The sequence below is a fragment of the Pistacia vera genome, unplaced genomic scaffold (genome assembly GCF_008641045.1).
Source record: "Pistacia vera cultivar Batoury unplaced genomic scaffold, PisVer_v2 Contig279, whole genome shotgun sequence".
Lineage (NCBI taxonomy): Eukaryota > Viridiplantae > Streptophyta > Magnoliopsida > Sapindales > Anacardiaceae > Pistacia > Pistacia vera.
In genome coordinates this window covers 52,139-75,034 of record NW_022196089.1, presented here as the reverse complement: position 1 = coordinate 75,034, position 22,896 = coordinate 52,139, and the positions used below count along the sequence as shown (strand labels likewise).

The 22,896-nt window shown below is 40.8% G+C and overlaps 1 protein-coding gene and 1 pseudogene across 1 annotated transcript; both read right to left on the bottom strand.

Annotated features, from left to right (window-relative positions):
• Positions 1 to 5,923: 5,923 nt before the first annotated feature.
• Positions 5,924 to 11,404, bottom strand: LOC116133984. The gene is made up of 3 exons (XM_031419642.1): positions 11,247 to 11,404; positions 6,620 to 6,771; positions 5,924 to 6,174 (listed from the first exon to the last, which is right to left on the bottom strand). The coding sequence occupies exons 1-3, from the start codon at positions 11,402 to 11,404 to the stop codon at positions 5,924 to 5,926; spliced, it is 561 nt and encodes a 186-aa protein (XP_031275502.1).
• A 10,446-nt stretch (positions 11,405 to 21,850) lies between these two features.
• Positions 21,851 to 22,619, bottom strand: LOC116133983 (annotated as a pseudogene).
• Between the last annotated feature and the right edge of the window lie 277 nt (positions 22,620 to 22,896).

The window sequence follows — 22,896 nt, the reverse complement described above, 5'->3', positions numbered from 1 at the left end:
GTTTTCCCTAATTTGTAAAAGAATACAACTTAATTCTATGTAGGGATGGACATAGGCCGGGTCGGGAGGTGGGGACAATTTGGTGATGGGGTGGGCCGGGGTGAGGCCAATCTGTACCCTGCCTGTCCTCGAGTTCAGGGACTATTTTTCAGCCCGAGCCCGTTTGAACCCTCAACAATTCGAGGAATCTTTGTCTTATTCAGGTCGGGTTGGGTTCTCGACATAGCAGGGATTATGCCTATCCCTAATTCTGTGGCTACTCGGAGAGCATCTTCATTTATACGATTAATTACTTTCTTTCTTTGGAAAGAATGACAAAGATAGGGAAAAATTGAAATACTATCAATAGTAGGTCATTAGTCATTACTTGTATTAATTTTTAAACATTAGTATTAAGATCCCACATTCACTAAGTATGAGATTAGTGGGTGGTTTATTAACTTTTAGACTCCCTCTCCTCAGAAGTTGGTCTCAAATTTAAGTTCTACCCAATGAATTCGTAACAAAAACATTGATGAAGCCTTGTACATCCAGTAATCTATATTTCTAATTAAGTCATTCCTTTTCTTAATGAATTTATGTGTTTAGAATTGGTGTAGATTAGAAAATAATCATTTCATTTTAAACTAAATCATTATAAGTGTTTAGTAAAGGGATATTATCATCTAGAGGACAATTATTTTATAAATACATTTGAGGACACCATTTTAAGATATTTACAATTAGAGGACACTTAACAATAAAAAAAAAAAGTTAACTTTAACTTTGCTAAGGGTATTAATATAAATTTATAAAAATACACATTTAATTTCAATGAGATTCATAATTAAAATAAGTTGACAAATAAATTTTTATTATATTTTGCATTTTTTAGTTATGAGTTTTTCTTTTTTTAAATATATTGCCTTTAATTTTTTAACTTATATGTATAATTATACATATATTATCTTTCTTTTTTGGGGAAAAATGACATCATAATTGCAATATACATGGTTATTTAAGCCATTTTAGAAAATCAAGTTAAAGTTAAATGTGTTTTATTGCTAGATGTCCTCTAGTTGAGAATTCTCGAATAAAAAAAAAGTCCAACATTCAATTTCTTAAAATTGTCTTTTAATTGTAAGTTTCATAAAAATGACATGGGCAAAAGCTGATGAATGAGAGGTATGCCAGTAGGAGTTTAGTTGAAACTAAGGGATACCTTCGACCCTACGATCACTTAAATAAGATTCGTGATTTTTAGGGGATGTCGATGGGTTTTCCTGTGTGGCATTCTGATGCTTAAATCAGATATTAAGATCGGAAAATGAGGAGTTTTGTGTGAAAGTAGTGAGTCTACCCTTGTCGGCCCCCTTGTAGGGTTTATATAGAGCCCTTTCCCTCTAAACGTGAGGAGGGTTTTAAGAGCTGTGTTGCCATGATTTTCATGGCATAATAGCGCTTGAGATTGTGGTTAATGTAATGGCCAATTTTGGTTGATAACCAATTAACCATTAGAAATAGCGAAGAAGTTAATCTTCTAAAATATAGGAAAGGGATAGTTAACTTGGAGTGGGGAGTAAGCATATCATGGGTGGGTGGAGATATTATCTCCTTGTGTGCCACGTGTTTTGCCACTTGCTCACTCAAGTTAACTATTTGAGACTCCTTCCCATCGAGCAGACTTCTCAGGTTTTAACCACATGCGGCCCAAACCTCTAATCCGACCCATTTTCAAAACCTGATTAATTCTAGACCCTTATTAATATATATTAGGCCTGTTTATCAAGAACTTACTCGTTGGGCTTTGTCAATTTGGGCTAGGCTGAAAATTATTGTTCAACGAATGCATTTCATTATTTTTAAGATTATATCTTCTAGATTTTAGTTTGTCTCTTGTTTCTAATTAGAAACAAACAACAAAGTATAAACAAATTGCAAATGAAACAGTAACGTATAGCATCCTTAATCAAGCAAAGAACAAATCCTTACCAAAAGCATCAATGATATTAAACATATATAACAAAGAAAATCATATAATAGCTTCAACAAGCTACAACAAATATGAAAATTAAAGAAGTGACAATCTTATTCAGCGAATAGCAATGAGTTACAATAATATGAAAGTTAAAAACTTCAGACAACATAGCAATGATTTTCTTTGCAGTTTTTTTTTTTTTTTTTTTTAATGACTGGAGTTGTTCCAAGCCAATTTATCCGTACTTCAATTAGTCCCTTGAGACCTTAGAACTATTAGCCGAGTAAGAATTCAAGTGACCAACCCTATTAGGGGCCGTGGGGATTTGAACTTAGGAGACTATATTATATCATTTTCTTGCTCTTTTACCATTAAGGAAACTCGAACTTGGAAGACTTAGAGGGGTGGGATAATTCGATTAACCGAACTGGATGGGGTAAACCAAAAATCGAACCGGTTTTCGGTTTAGGCAAAAATGTAAACCGAAATTGGACCGGTTTATAAAATAAACCGAGTTTAAACCGAACCGAATATTCGGTTTGGTTATCTGGTTAACCGGTTTTCACATTATGTGTTTATGTGGTTACCATTCATCCATCATCATGCTTAAATTATAAGACATCCATTTCCTTGTTTCACATTAAGATATGAATCATTACCCACCAAAACAAAAAGTTGCCGAAACAAACATGAAATTAAGCTTGAATTAGAAGACATCCATTAACTTGTTGAATTGGCGGTGCCGCGATGGACTAGGACTGCTGATCGTGGAGCAGTTGAAGATTGAAGATTTGAATAGGCAGAGACCTAGCTTAGCTGTGGTCTTCGCCTTTGGTCGCAGTTTACCATCGTCGATGATAATGGTTAACGGTAATGAGAAGACAGTTTGGAGAGTTTGGTGGTGGGTGGCGCTGGCGAGTGGTGATGGAGTCTAGAAGAGTGGAAGTGCCGAAGTGGAGGTGAAGGGAGGTGGAGTTTTTGCAAAAAGTTGCAGTGGAGTCTAGATTGAAGGGTGGAAGTGCCGAGGTGGAGCTGTGGAGGTAGAGTTTTGCAAAAAGTTGCGATGGAGTCTGGAAGTGGCTAAGTGGAGTGGAGGTGGAGTTTGATAAAATAAAATAAAAAATTTCTTTATATACTTAGGGTTAAGGTAAAAACCGGTTTGGGAAAGCTCTCAAACTGAAAACCGAATCGGTTTTTTGGTTTTTCAATTTTTATAAATAGAAAACCGAACCTGTTTACAAAAAAACCAGATTTATGGTCCGGTTTCAGTTCGGTTTTCGGTTCGGATCGATTTTCAGATAATTTCTCCCACCCCTAGGAAGACTATATTAGATCTTCCTTTGCTGTTGTACCATCAGACTACCTAGTAGTGGTTTGCAATTCTTTTTTGTTGGCTCCTTCGCTCCTACCATTTCCTTTCCCTTTCTTAATAAAACGGTGGTTGGCAGCACACCAATCATCTCAAATTCCATTGCCACACATGTTTTCCATCAAAATAACTTATAATTAGCATGATAATCATAATAATTTATGAGATACTTAAATTAAAGAGTGTTAATCATCGGCATCAACTCGATATCAATCTTGACAAACACAACGTCTAAATACTTGGCTGCTAAGTCTTTAATGAATGGCTCCAAGAATTTTACCAGGTCCACACCATTTAGCCGTGAAATAAACCACCATCTTCACCAAAATCAAAACCACATTTAACTATTAATAGTCAACAAACAAACATTACTATTAACACCATGTATAGAAAAGATCATGTGAGGGTGAGTCATCGGGTACTTACCAGCTGGTTAGTTTGTTTGTTGACTTAAAACTCAGGTTCCCATTGGCTTATGAATTGATACTCTATCAGCTGATTCATATTGGCTTGGTTAGATGAAGATCCCTGTGGGTTCTTGAGCTTAGACATGTTTGCTCCCTCTTCAAAACTAATCTTATGGAGTTTTTTTTCTAGGTTTCAAGTTTGAGTTATAGGTTTCAAGTATATTATTGCAAATATCAAATTCAATTTTGTAAGTAATAAGTCCTCCATATTTTCAAATTTACATTACGAGTTTCATGTATGTTGTTTTAGGTTTTATTGATGCAATTTTCCGCACCAGCCTGAATGCCAGGGGCGAAAGCACGCGTCAACCAAGGATACTCGGTTAACTCTCAGGAGAACCAAGTAGGATGGTTGCGTGGTTCCTAGGAACCAAAAAAATGGACACGTATGATCTGGACAAGAGTGGAGTTGTGTGTGGATGATGTGACAAATAACAGAAAAAGAGAAACAAGCTTTTTAAGTGGTTCGGCTAAGCAATGGAATCAGGTCTACATCCACTGTTTCTTTTATAAGTGAATGATTACAGAGGTTATCTCAGTGAGATGACTACAACTAATTGCCTACTTTCTCACTCTGAATTTCTCTATTCCTAAGCCCTTTTTCCTCTGGACCTTTGAATCACTGATTTTGGGATTGTAACTTGGTATTTATAGGAGTCTCAATAGCAGTAGTTAGTGGAGGTTGGCGTCAATGGAATGATTTTTGTTTGCTTTGACACCAATTGGGCGATCGAGAAAGTCATGCCATCATTGTGTTTAGTGGTGATTATAGCTGTGGTTAACTGGAGCTTATTGAAGAGTTAGCGACGGCTTAGGCCAAGCAACTGCATGTATTACACGTGGTGCTCATGCGGCCTTCCAGGCTTGTTAGGTGTCATGCTTAGGGTTAACTTGTTAACACCTGGTTTTCCAGTCACAAGTTTTATTGTGGGTCTCAAGTAAACTTCCTTCTTGGATGATTGAGTGCGGCATGCGAGCTAAGATCCTCAGCATCTTTTCTAGGCTCAAGGTAGGTTGGATTCTCCTATACAACTATTATCCCCTAGTTTTTGAAGGTTGTTGCAAGCTTCAAAAACTCTTTTGCTGTTGATCTGAGCTATTAGAATGGGTCCTGCAAACATCTTGTCACACTTAATAGCTGCACCTTCAGTCTTCGGATGACGTTTTCTTCGATGGTGTATTTAATGTTGGTAATTTATATGTCGGGAACTGCAAGTGGCTACGTACTGACTAGAGCCTATAAATTATTGCTCTTGTGGGTTTTGCGTCTTATTGTCATTTACTTTTTCTAGGGTTTTCTGGTTTTCCTCGCCTAGTGTAGCCTTCGTTTAAGTAAATGTCTACCGATTCGTCATTGTCATCCGACGGGTTTCATGTGTGGCGTGCTAGCCAAAGCGGTGTCCTTAGAGGACCTTCCTCCACCTCTCGTAGATTTAAGTAAATGTCTACCGATTCGTCATTGTCATCCGACGGGTTTCATGTGTGGCGTGCTAGCCAAAGCGGTGTCCTTAGAGGACCTTCCTCCACCTCTCGTAGATCATAGAGCCATCATGCCTTAGGCTTGGATTATGAAGATCTTAGCCTTACTGCCTATAGTGAGCGGGCGAAGCGTGATCCCCTTGTTCTTGTTGCTGGCCCTTCTCTCAATCAGTTAGGTGCTTGAAGATGAGGGTGGTAGACAACCGTGGGAAGGCTCTGACACTGTTTTCTTGATGGAAGAGGAGAAAAAAAGTGATTGCTCCGTCTTCCATGCAAAGACGTAGCTAGAAATAAAATGTAGGGGTGTCAAAGTTGAAAGAACAATACAAATTTAAATTAACATAAGCACAAATTTTGTATTTATAAAATTCTCATTAACTAAAACATTTATAATTGTCCTCGACAAGATTTCATCTTTTGAAAGTATTATATAATGACTTCATTATCAATACTATCAAATACATCTTTTCATATATATATCTAAGCTATCATTCAACCATTGATCACTCATTCTATTTTGAAAACGATTCTTCATAAAGTTCATTGTTGAAAATGTTCTCTCTACACTAGTAATGGCAACGAGTAGAACCAATGCTAATTTCATCAACAAATAAACTAATGGAAACACTTTATCCTTCTTAATTTCAACCATCATTTTTGCATGATCTTCAATCCCATAAATTTGACATTAGAGCACATATCCAAAATGTAAATATCAAGTTGAGAATCAAGTGCCATGAGTTCTAAGTCAGAAAAATTATCTAGATAAAGTTCGACAAGGCGCATCAATTTTTGTTTATCAAAAGCAACAGATGATTCATTTGGACATAAACATGTCAAACAAATGAACAATTCAGTTTTTATCTCATTGAAACGATTATTCAACTCTTGAAGCGGCATATCTAGGACATTATAAAATAATTCAATGTGGTAATGATGCATGTTTGTGATACCTTGAGCCTTACGTTGTGATCGCCCTTGAATAAAAAACTTATCATCCATATTAGGAACATCAATGTCATGATTGACACAAAAAAGAACAAACTTTACTTAATAAAGTCTCCCATCCACTATCCCTCATCAATTGTAAAACTTGTTTACATGTTTCAACCAAATTCATAGCATTTACAATATTTTGATCTTTCCTTTGTAGTGCTTGAGAAAGTTCATTTGTAAAGCCAACTATATCTTTCATAAAAAATAGACTAAACACAAAGTCAAATGATTGCATCAACTTCAATATGTTTTTTGTATGAAATCTTTGCTCAGAGTTTGACCCATCTTTTGCCACAATTTCAAGAACATCGACAATTGATGAAAACATCAAGGTTATGCTCATTAACGTACCATAATGCAAGCCCCAATGCGTACCACTAGCACGTTGTAGATTAGTCTCTTGATTGAGACCTTTTCCACTTGAAAGTTCACCACTAGAAAGAGCTGCAATAACTTTACAAGCTTGCTTATCTCTAAGAATATCGCAACGCTTTGATGAAGCACTAAAAATATTAATCACAATCACCAGATATTAAAAAGATCATTAACATCATCATGGTTCTTTACTCAAGCCACAAGAGTCAATTGGAGTTGATGGGCAAAACAATGAATATAATAAACACATCTATTCTATTTCAAAACAAGTTTCTTCAAACCATTAAATTATCCTTGCATATTACTAGCTCCATCATAATCTTGTCCTTGTAGTCTAGAAAAACGCAACCCATACCTTGAAAAGAAATTATCAAGTGTTGCCTTAAGTGAGAGAGTTATGGAACTGGAACATGTTCAACACCTAGAAAACGCTCCACAACAAGTCCATTCTTGTTAATATAATGTAAGATAATAACCATTTGTTTCTTCTTAGAGATATCACGAGATTCATCAATCATTATAACGAATAATGAATCTCCTAAATCTGTAATGATAGCACTTACGGTTTCATTTGAAGCAGCACTTACAATGTCTAATTGAATCTCAGGTGATGTCAATTTAAGATCATTAGGAGCATTCTTGAAATGTACAGCATTGTAATATTCATTATGATTAGCCATAAATCATGGAAGCTTGAGAAAATTCCCTTGGTTGCTTGAATCATAGGATTCATCATTACCACAAAATGTGAGTCTTTGCATTAAAAGAAAGTGAATACTGTTAACTATAGTATTTAAACGGGTTCGATACTTTATTCATGTTTGAGAAGAGTGTCGATAAAAAAAGGCCTGAATATGTTGGCCTTGATTCAATAATGATTCATACATTCTTCGAGCTTGGTTATGAGCACTAATAGAACCTCCAACGTGAATATTCAATTTTTCTTTCTTTTTCCAATTTAAAAACCCTTGACCAACAAAGCGATCACCACTCCCTTTATCACCATCTGGCTTAAAAAGATAGCAATAAAGACAAAAGCATCTTTCGCTATACTATATTCCAACAATTGTTCAAATTCACTAAACCACAAAACAATAAATCTCCTTGGAAAATCCACCAAAATACCTAGAAGGAAACTCATGGCCCTTAGGTTGACAAGGACCCTTTCCAAATATATTCTTCTGATTTGATCTCGAATATTAGGATCATAATCTAAAATTTGGGGTCTTAAGCCTGGATCCGTAAGAAGATCTCGCAAATCAACATCAACTCTTTTACTTGAATCGCTAGTATTTTCCTTTTGTTCAAATGATAAGATCATTGTTGATTTTCTTTTGAAACATCTCTCCATACTATTTCAAAATAACAATATATTATTACCTGATAGAGAAAAATGCAACAACAAAATAGGCCAGTATGGGTAAAACATTGTGGTCCCAAGAACCCATATTCTCCATTAAGAAACAACACAAAATAGGCCAATATGGTTAAAATAATGTGGTCCCAAGTCTCACTCCTAAATCCATTTGAATTAAACACTTTTATGTAACAAAGATAAAAATGAGTAAAACAATATGGTCCCAAGAACTCATCTTCTCCATATATATATACATATTATTCGGCAATATGAGTAAAACAATGTGGTCCCAAGGTCTTCTTCAAAATAAATTTAAAAACTATCTTCTCACTTCCTCTAACTTCAATATATCATTACAAATAAATATAAAATTGATGCAATTTGTGGTCTCAATGGCAATGACAATGACAATTTCATAAATCCCAATCTATAATTTAACCTTGAACTTTTAAAATTGAAAAAAAAAAGGGGGCTTGCCGGCTTGATAGGGGGAGAAAACTACACTTGTGTGGATAAAAGGAAAAATTTGGCTTGATAGGTTGTTGAAGAGAAAAAAGCCATCTAGGGAAGAAGAAGGTAGGGTTTAGTACTTTAGTTTGAGTTTGATAGTCCAAAAAAAGAGGTTTAATTTATTGGGTTTAGTGAAGTTTTTGGGTATTTTAATTTCATCTAAGGGCAATTTTGTAAAAACATAGCAAAAAATTCAAAAGTCAAGGAGGGTCAACTTCATATAAGGGCATTTTTTTTTTTAATATACTTAGCAAAAAAATTTAAAAAGTCAAGGAGGGTCAACTGACCCTCCTTGACCTCCCTCCCTTTGTCCCTACTTCCATGGTGAGACAGATATTGCAAGGCTTGTCATCGGTTCTCATGAGGGAGAAGCTAGAGGAAGCGATTAGGCAGTTGGCAGATCATCTATGAGTCCCCATGTGCACCTTTATTCTTCGAGGGCTTCCTCTAGCAGCTTTGCTTTAGAAGATGGGTCATGACTAGGCCCAGGTTTGCTATTTGCGTTGTGTCTTATCTTTCATGGGTGATTGAACGAGTAACTTACCTTGATTTCTTTTCTTCTGCAGCTTTTCTCCTTGATGATGCTACTTCATTAGGAGGCTTTATCTATTTTCTTGGATCATAGGGCAAATCAATTTTGGTTCTAGAAGGCCGAGAGGGAGATAGTGGAGTTAGAAGATCGCCTCGCTTCCTCCCAGGCCAAGCTTGATCGAGGTCGCTAGGAGATGCTTCAGGAAGTAGAGGTGAGGGAGTAGAGGATTATTGAGCTTCCTTGGGAGAGGGCAATGAACCAGTTGGAGGTGTCATGGCTACAAGATGTGAAGAACATCCTCCAGAGTGAGAAAGAAGAGCTCAAGTGGCAAGCTACTCGCCTGCGGAGGGAAAAAGCTCGGGCTTTGCCTCCCCATATAGATTAGATTGCTCTTCCTCTTACCTTTTCTTGTTTATGTTCATTTTAGGTGCCTCCGGACTACCTGGAGCTTTTTGTGAACCAACTTTGATATAACACTTTCGGATGTTAACACAATAGTAATTGTTATTATAATCCATATTTCGACTAGTGTGTGCATGAGACTTACTTGACTTTACCATTTAGAAAATGGAGCTCTTTTGTTCTATTTGTGGTGTTTTCCTCGTAGAGACCTTATTTTTCCGAGCTCCTGAAACCTCGAGTCATGGGATGTTCCACAATTGGCTCGGATATTGAAAAGGTGTTGGCTAGAAGCCCGGAGAAGGGTCTTTATGGGTTCTCAATGTTTCGGGGCTTGGACTGACTGATGTTTTGGGGCTTGGAAGAACCGAGGCTTTAGGGCTTGGACGGACTGAGGCTTTTTGCTTTGCTTTCGTAGGCTTTGAGTGTACGAGACAATTAGATTTCATGTAGAGCCTTTGAAGAGTCGCGTCAATCATGTTTAAATGTTATGTCATTTGAGGTAGTGTTTCGATTAAATACTAGCGCGCGTTGAAAAGTGATTGCCTTGATTTCTTAAACGAGGCTCATGCATGGGCATTGAATGACACCACGTAGATGGCTTTGATGGTTCGGATTGTCTTTGTTAGCCCATCTTTATTGTTCTATAAAAGGTGCTCTAACTTCGTCTTCCTTTATTCACAGTAGTTGTTTGTGCTTTCCGCCTAGTCTTTAGATAGTCTCATTGGCCCTTTCGTGAGTTTCTACGTTTGCGGAATCATTTATGTGATAAGTTTCTTCTCTTTTTTTCCTTTCATTGTTATGTTGCCTATTGGTTCGACCCACCAGTGTCTTGGAGGGCAACCACAAAGATTTGTCTTGGGGTCGCTTGGGTAGATGCCAGTGCTTGGCTTCCACCATTTCACTTCCTTGTCCTGATCGAGGGACAAGTGATCAGTGAGTTATTTTGTAAGGAGTAGGGGTTTCGGGTAATATTAGATTTTGCGTTTTAGGTATTTCTAGAATTGGGCAACATAGTCATCGCTCGTGGTCAAGGTTGTCGGGGTGAAGCCATGGGGGAGCCTCTATTGTTCCTTTAGCGACATAGATGTTCGTGAGGAGTTGGCTCAGCAATGTGGAGATGGACTCCTTGCGGGTGTAGGACGACGTAGTTCCTTCGACGGTTGTTAAGCCGCGCAAGAACCTAATGCATCCTCTTCCCGACAATGATCTTGAACGTATAAAGAGGAATATAGCCTAGTTGGTCTTCTCCGTCATGCTGAGGACTGCTCTCCGAATACTCCTTATGCCGATTGGACGGCGACCTCAGAGACCCTCCTTAGGTGCAGGGTTCAGTGCCCCCACATAAGTTTATCTTTGATGTGACGGAGCACTTCGGGATTGCCCTGCTTTAGTTAACGGTGAATTCTTACCTGTGCATGATTGGCATGTATATTACATATAGAAAGAATGACATTGGTGAGTTTACTGTCGATGAGTGTTAGGGAAGAAGATATTTTGAACGATAGGGAGAAAAGAGATTTTGTTTATATGAGGAACAGTGCCTCCAAGAACGAAGGTTGAAGAAGAAGTTTATCAATTTTTTTATCTTAAGCATAAAGTTCTTTTAGGCTTTTATAGCCTGACAGCTTAGCTCTTTCCTGGTATAAAAGGACTCCTGCATAATGATATAATCCAATTCTTTATTGACTACAATTCCTAACATTATTCTATATTGAATAAAATAATAATAGCTGAATAAAATACTAATAATACTCTAATTATAATCATTTGCCTATGCAAGTCTTCTCTTTGAATGCATGGACCTTCTCATAACACTCTCATCATAATCAAGCAAGTTCCTAACATTGCCCACCCCTGTAGAAGCAACCCTATCCTCAAGGTTGGAAAGGATAGTGCCATAAAGAGCTATAAGGTCATAAAATCTTCCCATGATGTCTCTTCCAACGGCAGCCTGTGCCATTAAACTAAACATTGTGAAACTAAGACCCTATTGCGAATGAGTTGTTGAGTACTCACAATGGCGAGCAGAGAAATCGATGCATTGCTTTGAAATCGACACACCTGACGAAAAGTGTTAATTTGAACGACCTTTTCAGATGTTACCGTTGCGCGTAATGGTTCACCTAACTAATAAAATATTCTTTATTCTAACAGGCTTGTCCATTACGCAATAAGTGCCAGCCGTGCATATTTAATGCGAGCCATGCTGAAACGACATTCTCCTTCAGGGCATTAAATGCTGATAGGGGTGCATTTAATGTGGAGGAGGGTAATCGTACTGTCATTTGGTTATTCCAATGGAGGGAAACGTCGATTGGTGTTTACGAAGCGTGGAGGTTACTATTCCCACAGATTAACGACATATGGTCATAATCAATGGCGAGAAACGTGTCCCGCCCAAATGTCGCTTGCTCAGAAAACCAATTGTCACATTTCCCCTATAAAACCTGAATTTGCTTCAGGTTGTTGCCACAGGATTCACATTTTAAAAAAGAAGAACAAAACTCTCGCAAAAGTCAGCCCGCCTTCTTTTGTTGATGGGCACCGTCTATTACGACAGAGAACTCTTCCCATGCTGTCAAGAGGTAAGAAGAGTTTCTCCCTCACTTTCTTCCATTACTCAACTGATCTATTCGACTTTCTTGCTGATGGCTGGAATGGGCCATCCGATGATTTTTTGTAGTGCGTATCCCAAGATAGTGGTGAGGAGAGGGGGTTTATTTTTTCTTAAAGATGAGAAGTTCCGGGCATAGATCCTTGGGGATTCACCCCTAAAAGGTTTTTGAGGGTTTTTCTAGGATTTTGGAAGGATGCATTAGGGTTTCCTTTGTCCTTCCACGTCACCATACAGAACATCGTACGAGGATTGAGCCTTGTTTCTTTCTTTTATATATATATATATATATATTTTTTTTTTTTCTTTACATCGCCCCTTTTTTAGACCTTAAGAACGATGGATGCCTCAACGACCAAGGTAGTCGAGGACACGAGCTCGCAGGCGCCAACCGCTCAAGCGGGTTTCGTGCTAAAGACCTTGTCGGTGATCACCCGAGAGGAGATACAAAAGGCAGTGGACCAATACATGCTTAGCGTGAATGTCTATCAGTATAGAGCCCGTATGGCTTGGAATCCCCTAGAGAGAAAGGCCGTAATCTCGGAGACGATCTTTAAGTGTGGGGCATTGATACCTTTTCATCCCTTCGTATGGTCGATCCTTAACCAGTTCAAGGTCATACCAATGCAGTTAATGCCCAATGCGTATATGATAGCTATGGCTATGTATATTGCGTGTGCCGAAAATAGCCTTGGCGAGTTGATGACACTGGAGCTCTCATGCTCTTACTATCTGAAGAAGAGCAAAAACATATTCTTTTTACCTCTCGAAGTGATGTACGATCGAGGGAGGAATATTCAATTACCCCAACAATGTCGGGGCCTATAAAACTAAGTTTTTTTTTTTTTTTTTTTGAATACGATGGCATCTGCCAATTTAGGGAGCCAAGTAGGTCTTTCCTTTCCATTTGCGAACTGTTCCACCTTCGGCTTTTGTGTCTAACGAAGCTTTTTGTCTCTTCGCAGGGAATAAGATGACCAGGTTGGGAAATCAAACAAATTACAACCGAATCATTGTGTTCGGCCATCTTCCCAACCATTGTCGCGACACGAGACTACTTGTGACCACTGCTAACTTGAGGAAGTACGACTTTTTTAATCCGGAAGCGTCTTTAGAGTTAGACCGTAAGTATCCCCATACTTAGAATGCTTTTTGGTTACTTGCGGCGACTTGTCTTACTAACATGTTTCTATGGTGCGTACCGATTATGCCGCCCAAGGTGCCGAGAAAGTTTGTGTTTCCCTGGGTCGCTCCAACTGAGCTAGTCGAGGTGGTCCCTAGTGATATCCCCACAAGAGGGATACAAATTGGAGCCGAAAAACGAATACCTCTAGAGCGACATGGGGAAGCTCTTTGGCCTGCGGCTGCTTGTGCCCCTAAGTAGAAAACTAGGGCCAAAAAACAAAGAAAAGAAAACAGCTGTAGGCTGAGGAATCGGAGTTTGAGTCAGAGGGCGCTGGGATGCAACCCGGGAGTTCACAGCCTTACCAGGCTTTTCGCTCGAGGCGCTTGTTGGGCGTCTCAGCGATCCCCGAGAGCTCAGGCCAAAAAGAGGGGAAAATCATGGTTACCCGCAGGAAAGCGGGTAAGCAGCGAGTCGATGAGTTGCTAGTTCCTACAGAGGCAAGTACACCAGTGTTGGATTCCATAGGGTAACTCCCAGAGCACTTACAGCTGGTGTTATACACCCTACAAGAGTCCCAACTAGCTTCGGCCTTTGAGGAGTTCGTGGCTTCCCGACACATAGACTTGATGACCACTGCTCTTCAACTGCAAAGCCAGGTAGGGCGGTCTATCCTTATCAAGGACTTCAGACTTAGTTGATTTTCTGGCCTTAATAATTTTCGAAAAAATGGGAGTTAACTCTTGCTTCCTTTATTTTGCAAACCCTACTTGCTTCGTACATGGCCCAGCAGAAGGTCAACCTAGATTATGTCGGAGGGATCCACTATTTGAAAGAGGAGAATGTCAAATTGAAGAAGGACCTCGAAGATCAGGCCGCAGAGGCAAAGTTGTTCAACCTCTAAGCGAATCAATACCTGGTGGAGAAAAATTCTGCTCTTAGCATCGTGGATTTCCAGAAGGCTGAGCTTGAAAGGAGAGACGAAGAGGTCAAACAACTCCAGACAACAGTAACCAAACTCACCAAAGAGGATGGCAAGAAAGAGAAGGAGCTGAAGGCAAACTCGGACCGTCTTGTAAAGGCGAAGGAAGAGAGAGCTCGATTGTGGGAGAACTCCAAGAAGCAGAAACAAGCGCTGGAAATGGACCTCAAGCTTTCCCGAGGGCGGATCGCTTCATTAACTAACTAGATGAACTGGCAAGGTCTTGAGCTTGAAAGGAAAGCCGCTGACTGGGCCACTCGAGCTATTTATACCTTGCGACCAAGGAACCCAGGAATGGATCTTTCCGACCTCCCATTTGATTATCAAGACATCCTTGCCTCCATGGCCTAAGCTGATGATAAGGCCGAGGAACAAGAGCCCCTCCGAAGGATGATCAGTCGGAAAAGTATGTTCGTGATGATCCAGTGGTTGACCTAACAACCGACGACTAACCGGGGGACGACGAGGTCGCGCCCACGGATCTTGGAGGTGGAGGCCAGTGATCGTTTTCTTTTTCAGTTTTTTTGACTCTTTTCCTTTTGGCTGTCCACTATATTTTTGTAAATCATAAATAAAGAGAGCTTTTATTAGACTTTTACAATTTTGAGTGCTTTGCAAAACTAATATTACATCTCATCAAGAAACTTGTAAAAATATTACAACAAACAAGATCATGTAAGACATTTATTCAAGGTGAAGAAGAACGATCTTATTCATAAAGGTTACAAGGAAAACTTTACAAGTAAAGGAGATGGAAAACTGAGAGTGAGCCAAGAATTACTGATAATAGGGATGAAGATGTTTGGCATTCCAAGCTTGCGGTACTTCAGAATCGTTAAGCCTCTTGAGGTGATATGTTCCTGGTTGTATCACTTTGGCAATGCAGTATGGATCTTCTCAGTTGGGTCCTAATAACTCCATGCTTGGTTCCTTTGTACAGAGAAGGACTTCTTTCAAAACCAGGTCGTCGACCTAGAAGTCCCTTCTTCTGACCTTAGAGTCGAATAACGTTTTTACGTGTTGCTAGTAAGATGCTATTTTTAACCAAGCCTTGTTGCAATGTTCTTCAACTAGGTTTAGGCTTGCGCGTAGAAGCGCTTTGTTGTTTGTTTCGTTGAACAAGTCTCTCTGAAGTAAACAAGTCCCCACTTCTACCGGGATCATTGCCTCGTAGCTATATGCTAGCGAGAAGGATGTTTTCGAAGTGGATGTTCTCAGAGTCATTCTGTATGCCTATAGAACTTTAGGGAGGTCATCAACCCAATTACCTTTGGCAGCACCAAGCTTGGCCTTCAAGGTGTGCTCGATGGTTTTGTTGACAGCTTCAACCTGTCTATTAGCTTGCGGTCTGGCAACTGAGGTGAACTTTTTGTGGATCTCAAACTCATCGCAAAACTGCTTGAATTCCTCGTTATCGAATTGTTTACCGTTATTAGAGATGAGAGTATGAGGAATTCCATATTGGCACACTATACTCTTGAAGACAAAGTCCTTACGCTTCTTGGTAGTGATTGCAGCCAGGGGCTCGGCTTCAGCCCATTTTGTGAAATAATCTACCGCAACCACAACATATTTGACGCCCCCCTTCCCGGTGGACATAAGCCCAATAAGGTCAATTCCCCACATAGAGAATGGTTAAGGGCTGGTCATGATAGTTAGCTTGTAAGAAGGAGCTCGCAGGATGTTTGCAAACTGCTGGTATTTGTCACACTTTTTTACAAAGTTGAAAGTGTCTTCCTAAAGCAGGGGCCAATAGTATCCTTGGCAGACAATCTTATTGGCAAGGGATCGAGTGACAGTGTGATTACCACAGATCCCTTCATGTATCTCCCTTATAATATAATCTGCTTTCTCGTCGGTTACACATCGGAGGAGAGGGGCGCTAAACCCTCGCTTATACAACTGATCCCCGATGAGTGTGTAATTAGCAGCTCTGGTGCACAGGATTTTTTCCTTAGTCTTGTTGTTAGGCAGAGTCCCATCTCAGAGATATAGAATAATTGGGGTCATCCAAGAAACTGATTCGGTTGTGGCTACTATTGGCTCAGGTTAGCTAATGCTCAGGATTTCTATGTACCGAACTGGAATATTGTCTGGCACATTCCAGTCTAGCGATGAGGCTATCTTCGCAAAGGCATCTGCGACAGAGTTACTATCTCTCGGGATTTGCGTGATCGTGAAGTGCTTGAAAGGCTTGAGTGCGACCTTTGCTTTCTTTAGATAGTTGATCATGTTTTCTTCCTTGGCTTGGTATTTCCCTGAGATCTGATTTACGACCAACTGGGAGTCACTGTGAATGTTGACCATGTCGGATCCCATTTCTCTCGCTATTCGCAGACCAACAAGCAACGCTTCGTATTCAGCCTCATTGTTAGTAACCTGGAACCTGACTCGGAGGATTCCACGAATGTGCATCCCTTTGGGACTAAGGAGGAGGAGGAGGAGGAGAAGACCTGCTCCTACCCTTTTCTTGTTTGAGGAACCATTGACATAGAGACTCCAGGTCAATAGGTTCTGAGCAGTCTCTTGGATGACGTCGCTGGTCTGCTACTTGGGTCTTTGATCGAGCTGGTATGAGAATTTCGAAATGAAATCGGCAACAACCTTCCCTTTTATGGTTGTTTTTGGTCTGTAATGTAGATCAAATTGACTCAGTTCCATTGCCCATTTAAGAAACTTACTCGAAGTCTCCGACTTCTGAAGAACTTGCGTGAGCAAGTAGTTGGTCAGGACATAGATTGCATGGGCATGGAAGTAGGGTTACAGTTTTCTAGAGGCGATCAGCAGGGCATAAGCTAATCGTTTCATTTTTAGGTACTGCATCTTGGCATCCAACAGTCTCTTGCTCGCGTAATACATTAGCCACTAAACTGTGCCTTCTTCCTGGATAAGAGCAGCGTTGACCGCATGCTGGGGGATGGACATGTATAGGAGTAAAATTTTCTTGGGAAGAGGCTTGGTCTTCTAAGGTGTTCTTTTATACTCTAAAAGGCATATTCGCACTCTAGAGTCCATTCGAACTTCTTGTTGGCCCTAAGCACATTAAAAAATGGCAAGCAACGATTTGTTGCTCTCGATATAAAGCGACTTAGAGCCGCTATCCTGCCATTTAGGCTATGAACTTGCTTTTTGCTGGCGAGGCTTTGCATATCAGAAGAGCTTGAATTTTTTTGGGGTTGATTTTGATTCTCCACTAGTTAACCATGTACCCTAGGAACTTTCCTGATGATACCCCGAATGAGAACTTGAGAGGGTTGAGTTTCATTCTGTACTTTCGGAGCACGTCGAACATTTCGACGAGATGCGCTATGTGATCTGAAGCAACATGCAACTTGACTAGCATGTCATCAACATAGACTTCCATCGTTTTGTCGATCTGTTCGAAAAAAATATGGTTAACCAGCCGCTGGTAAGTTGCCCTAACGTTCTTTAAGCCGAAGGGCATGACCTTGTAACAATACAATCCCCGATTTGTGACAAATGAGGTATGCCCTTCGTTTGATGCATACATCGGGATCTGATTATATCATGAGTAGGCGTCCATAAAGCTCAGCAGCTCATGCCTAGAAGTGGCATCAACGAGCTGATCGATCCTTGGCAGGCGAAAGCTATCATTTAGACAAGCTTTGTTGAGGTTGGTGAAGTCGACGCAGGTTCACCATTTGCCGTTGGGCTTTTTTACTAAGACCAGGTTGGCAACTCAACTCGGGTAAAGTGTCTCTCGAATAGACCCGTTCAAGAAGAGCTTATCCACCTCACTTTTTAGGGCGACATAGCATTCAGGGTCCATTGCTCTTCTGTTCTGGCAGACTGGCTTGACTGTACTGTCAACGTTTAGAGCACGACATATCACGTTCGGGTTGATCCTGACCATATCAGTGTGAGTCCACGCAAAAACATCAACATTTTCTCTAAGGAAGCTCGTCAGGCTTTCGACGAGCTAGGGGCTGAGATTATTCCCGATTCTTAATACTCTGGTCGGCTCGTTTTCATCTACCGATACCTCAAATAGGTTCTCAACCAGCTCGCTGTCAGGGCATTCCTAGATGCAAGGATCCATGTTATCCTCTGCTAGTCCAGGTCGTGGCTCAATCCTACTGATTGCCATGGCATGTTCGGGGGCGCCCATTGGTTTTCCCTTTCCCTTGCACGCCATCTGGAATGCCCTTATGCAGTAGTCGCAAGATTCACGTTGGGATCCTTGCATTTCCCCGATCCTCGTCGGAGTGGGAAACTTTATCTTCAGATGGTAGATAGAGGTGACAGCCTTGAAATTCCATAGTAGAGGTCGTCTCAGGATGCCATTGAAGACAGACATACAGTCTACCACCAATAACTCTGTCACATTTGTCATTTCGTTGGTTTCACCCAACGTGAAAGGGAGTGCAATCGTTTCCTTAGGAATCAGGTGATCCCTGGTAAAACCGTGAAAGGGGAAGGAGGCAGGCTTCAAGTCTGCCTCGTCCAGTTGCATTCTTTCGAAGGCTTGCTGAAACAGGATATTCACGGCGCTTCCATTGTCGACCAACATTCTGTGGACTTTGCACCGGTCTATTTCAAGTGCGATGACAAGTGCATCGTTGTGGGGATGATGTAGTCGTATTGCGCCTTTTTTGGAGAAGGTAATTTCTTCTTCCCTACGGATCTTAGCAGGTCATGGAGCCGTGCTCATTACACTCACGGGATCATGGCGAGCTTCTCGGGCATACCTTTCCTGGGCACCTCGAGAGTTCCCTGCAAGGTATTGCCCCCCGAAAATGATTCCTAAGCAGTAGAGCCCCTTGCGACCACGATGCTTTTTCCCTTGTTCCTCTTGGTCTTTTTCCCAAATAGGAGTCGGGCTGTCAACATACTCCTTGAAATGCCCCTGTTTGATGAGTTCTTCAATTGCTTACTTGAGAGCCCGATACTCATTAGTATGATGCCCATTGTCCCAATGATAACGATAGCACTTTTTGCTGTTCCTGGCTAAAGGGGCATTTTTCATGGGCTCTGGTTCTCCGAGCAGGCTAGCTTCCTCTGATTTATCTAGAATTGCCGATACTGAGACATTCAAAGGAGTGTACTAATTCTTATCGCGATCGCGATGAGGAACTAAGACATAAGACTTTTTGGGCTCGAATCGCTACTTCTTCCTTTTTCGTTGATCGTCATTAGCCCAACCGCGATCAACCCTTCTACTGTTCTCCCCTCAGTCGGGAGCATTGGTTGATGGACTAGGGTTATGGTGATTGAGAGCTGCCACAGAATTTTCTATTCAGAGATATTTCTCGGTGAAGTCATAGAAACGAATAAGGGAAACATTGTCCTCTGATTGTAGCTCTTTCCATAAGTCAGTCTGTGCACGAACCCTTGTGATAATGAGAGTCCAAACGGACTCTTCAGGAGTGTGAGCCACTTTGTAGAGTTCGCGATGAAACATGTATATATAAGATTGAAGGGACTCATCCCTTTCCTATCGTATATTGCTCAAATAACTCAACGACATTAAGAACTTCTTGTTTGCCTGGTAGTGCCTTAAGAATAACGAGTTCATCTGTTGCCATGAGCTTATTGATCTCGTAGGGAGCGACCTGAACTAGCGCTTGACATGGGCGGTTAATGTCACTGTTAAGCAACGACATTTGGCCAAGTCGGAGACTTGGTGGAGTTCCATAAAGTCATTAAACTCGTAGAGGTGGTCCTGTTGATCAAAATTTTCGTCGAATGCTCGCATTTTGAGCATCTTGAATCTCGATGGGGGAGGAGCAGCTAGTACTGCTGGAGAGAAGGGGAACGCCTCAGTGACCTTACCCTGTTTGTTCTGCTGAGCCTTGAGCTGATCCAATTATCGCTGCAACTCTTTAATCTGAGATAGCAAGGCTATCAGGGGGTTACTTTTCGCAACGTGGTTTCGAACCTCACGGTTGCGATTGAGGAAGGACCAAAGGTCGGGCCTTTCCGTTGCTCGGGGAATTTTCCCGCCGCCCGCGGTGGTCAAAACTGACTTGCAGACGGTAGGGGTTCTCCTGGCGGTGATGGTTAGAACCATTATTTTGATGAGGCTGGGAATCTCTCTGGCTTGCACTTTTACGAGTGTGCCCATACAATGTGGCACGGGACAGCTCATGCTGCGATATGTCACCAAGTCGCAATGCTATGGGTATTCTACCCGCTGTGTGACTGGTGTTCGCTAGCCCCTCAGAGCCTTCTGGTCTACTGCTTGCCACTTGTTTCCCCTTGCTTATAAGCATTGCAGTGCGCGCAGATCAAGTCTTTGCCCTTTTCCTCGCTTCCGCGAGACTTACAAAAGTCTTTGGCAGTGGCACCGCCTCATTAGACTCCGATGGCATGATCAGATCCAAATGGTCCAACCTCTGGCTAACCATTTGGAAAGTATTATTGAACCTCTCCAGGTAATTCATCATAACTGGGTCGAGTTGTGAGCTCGAAGGAATATCCGTCATGATACTCTGCTGGACTGGCGGCACTTCAGGAGAAGTGTCATTCTGTACCTGAGGGACTTCCTCATTGTTGATATTGGTTCGCTTGATTTCAAAAATGCGAGCCATTAGCTGGTGGGCAGGATCAGTTAGAGGTTTTTGATGAAGAGCGGATACTAAATCTAGCCTTCCTTCTTGTGCCAAACTGTTGATGCTTGATTTTTTACACCAACTATTCCCACATGTGAAGTGCTAGGCGGACTTAGAAATCACACGTGATATGGGAGTGAAAAATGAGAGATGGAGCGGGTAACAATTTTTAAAGTGGTTTGGGTGCTCTAAGACAAATCCTACATCCACTGTGGTTGTATTAATGGTTGATTACAATCAGGTCGCACTCTGCGAGCTGAATTACAATAGAGAAGATAAATGAATGTAGAGAGAGAGAGAGAGAGAGAGAGAGAGTATGCATTTTAAGTGGTGGAAGAGACAATCCTGTAAAATAGAGGAGAGCCCTCTATTTATAGTTGGAAGATTCAAGCTGGTAACCATGATTCTGCGTGCGGGTAGGTGTGGTACAATTCCTAACCCGCTTCCCATTGGTTGTTTGCATGAGAGATATCCTTAAATTGCGTATGGTTTCAGCAGGTGGACAATTTCCAGTCACTTATAGGCCTGACGTTCACCTGCCTTACTTACGATGGCCTTACCCCTCTCGTCCTTGCGGGACATGGCTGCATCCAAACGGCAGAAAACCTTTTCAAATTCTGATTGGTTTCTACTGATGCGTGCTTACGCCAGCCCTGGTTCTTAGGCATAACACTAGTAAACTATGTGGTTGGAACTCTGTCTATGTCCTGTACGCTTGAGAAGGGACCGGTGGTTTTAGAGATACCTGTAGTTATCGTTTGGTTTTGCTTGATTAGCCCCTTGAAAAGGTGCTTTCTAGGGTGTCCTTATATAATTTTTTGTTTTGCCCGAGGAACTTTAGTGGCAAGTTTTTCATTTTTGCGAGCAGTCGGATTCAGCTCGGAACGTCGAGCAGTTAATCACCCTCGATGAATTGATTGAGTTTGGGTTTGTACCACGAGCGCTTACTTCCCCACCATTTTCAAGAGGAGGAAAATGAGTGAGTGTCTTCTTTCCTTCCTTCTTTCTCTTGTCGTTTTAGGCTTTATTCATTTTCTACAGAGGTTTGTCTTTTTTCAGAGACGATAATTTCCTAACCCAGCCACTATCCAAAGGGGAGGAGACCTTCTGGCCAATTACCCCCAAGGTCGGGGGGCTCCTTGGTCAGAGGCAAGGGTTGTAAAGTATTGTTTAACTGAAAAAAGAATCTTCTGTCTCTGATGGGGACCATCTTCATGATCGACAATCCTGCCATCCGATTGCATACCATTTACAACCTCTTGATCTTCACCAATTTATCAACGTCGTCCCGGATAATTACACTACCTTCTGGCCTTAAAATCCTATCCATTGCTAACATTATATCTTCCATTTCACATCTGTTACAATTAATCATAATTAGTTGAACTATTCATGATGAAATTTCACCCATGGACTTTTTATTCATATAATTACTTGTCCTTGTAGAGACTAAAAAACAGAGTCAACATTTATAAAGTCATAAGTCCTGGGATAATTAGACATGGCCTCGCACCTATAAGAAGATAAAATATTTAGCAGCGACAACCTCCAACAAAAAAGATATGGCCAAAATAAGCTATTGTAGGATGTTTTCTGAAAGAAGTAAACATGACCATAAGTTGTGGGGCTAGTGTGGTAGATTATTTGCTACCAAGACTACTAACATGAAAGATACAAGTAGAAATCAGTAAGGTTGAGATCAAAACTCATTTGCAGCTTAATTTAAAATATCATCTGAACTTACCAATTTTGATATGATCCTATCAACCCACGTTCATAGATGACTCCAAGGGTATTGATCTCAGCTTCAACAAGGACCATGTTGATGACCCACACCGGATCATCAACTAAAGCTGTTGCAAAGCCTCCCAAATAAGAGTTCATATTAAGCAAGTTTCTCTATCTCCCATTTTGTGCCAACTGATAGTCCACGGTTTTATAATGTGCTACTCTTTTCTTCCATAGTTCTGTGTTTTCTCTAAACATTTCAGCTACAATTCCATTCAAACTTCCACTGTAAATCCTAGGAGGGACTACAGTCAACCTCTCTGGCCAATTTGCCTATTTTCCCTTGGCGATTTGCTTAATATCTAACACTTCAGGCAATTGGGTTAAACAAGTCTCCGTTTTGGTGTACATAGTTACAGGAAAGTGAAAGTAT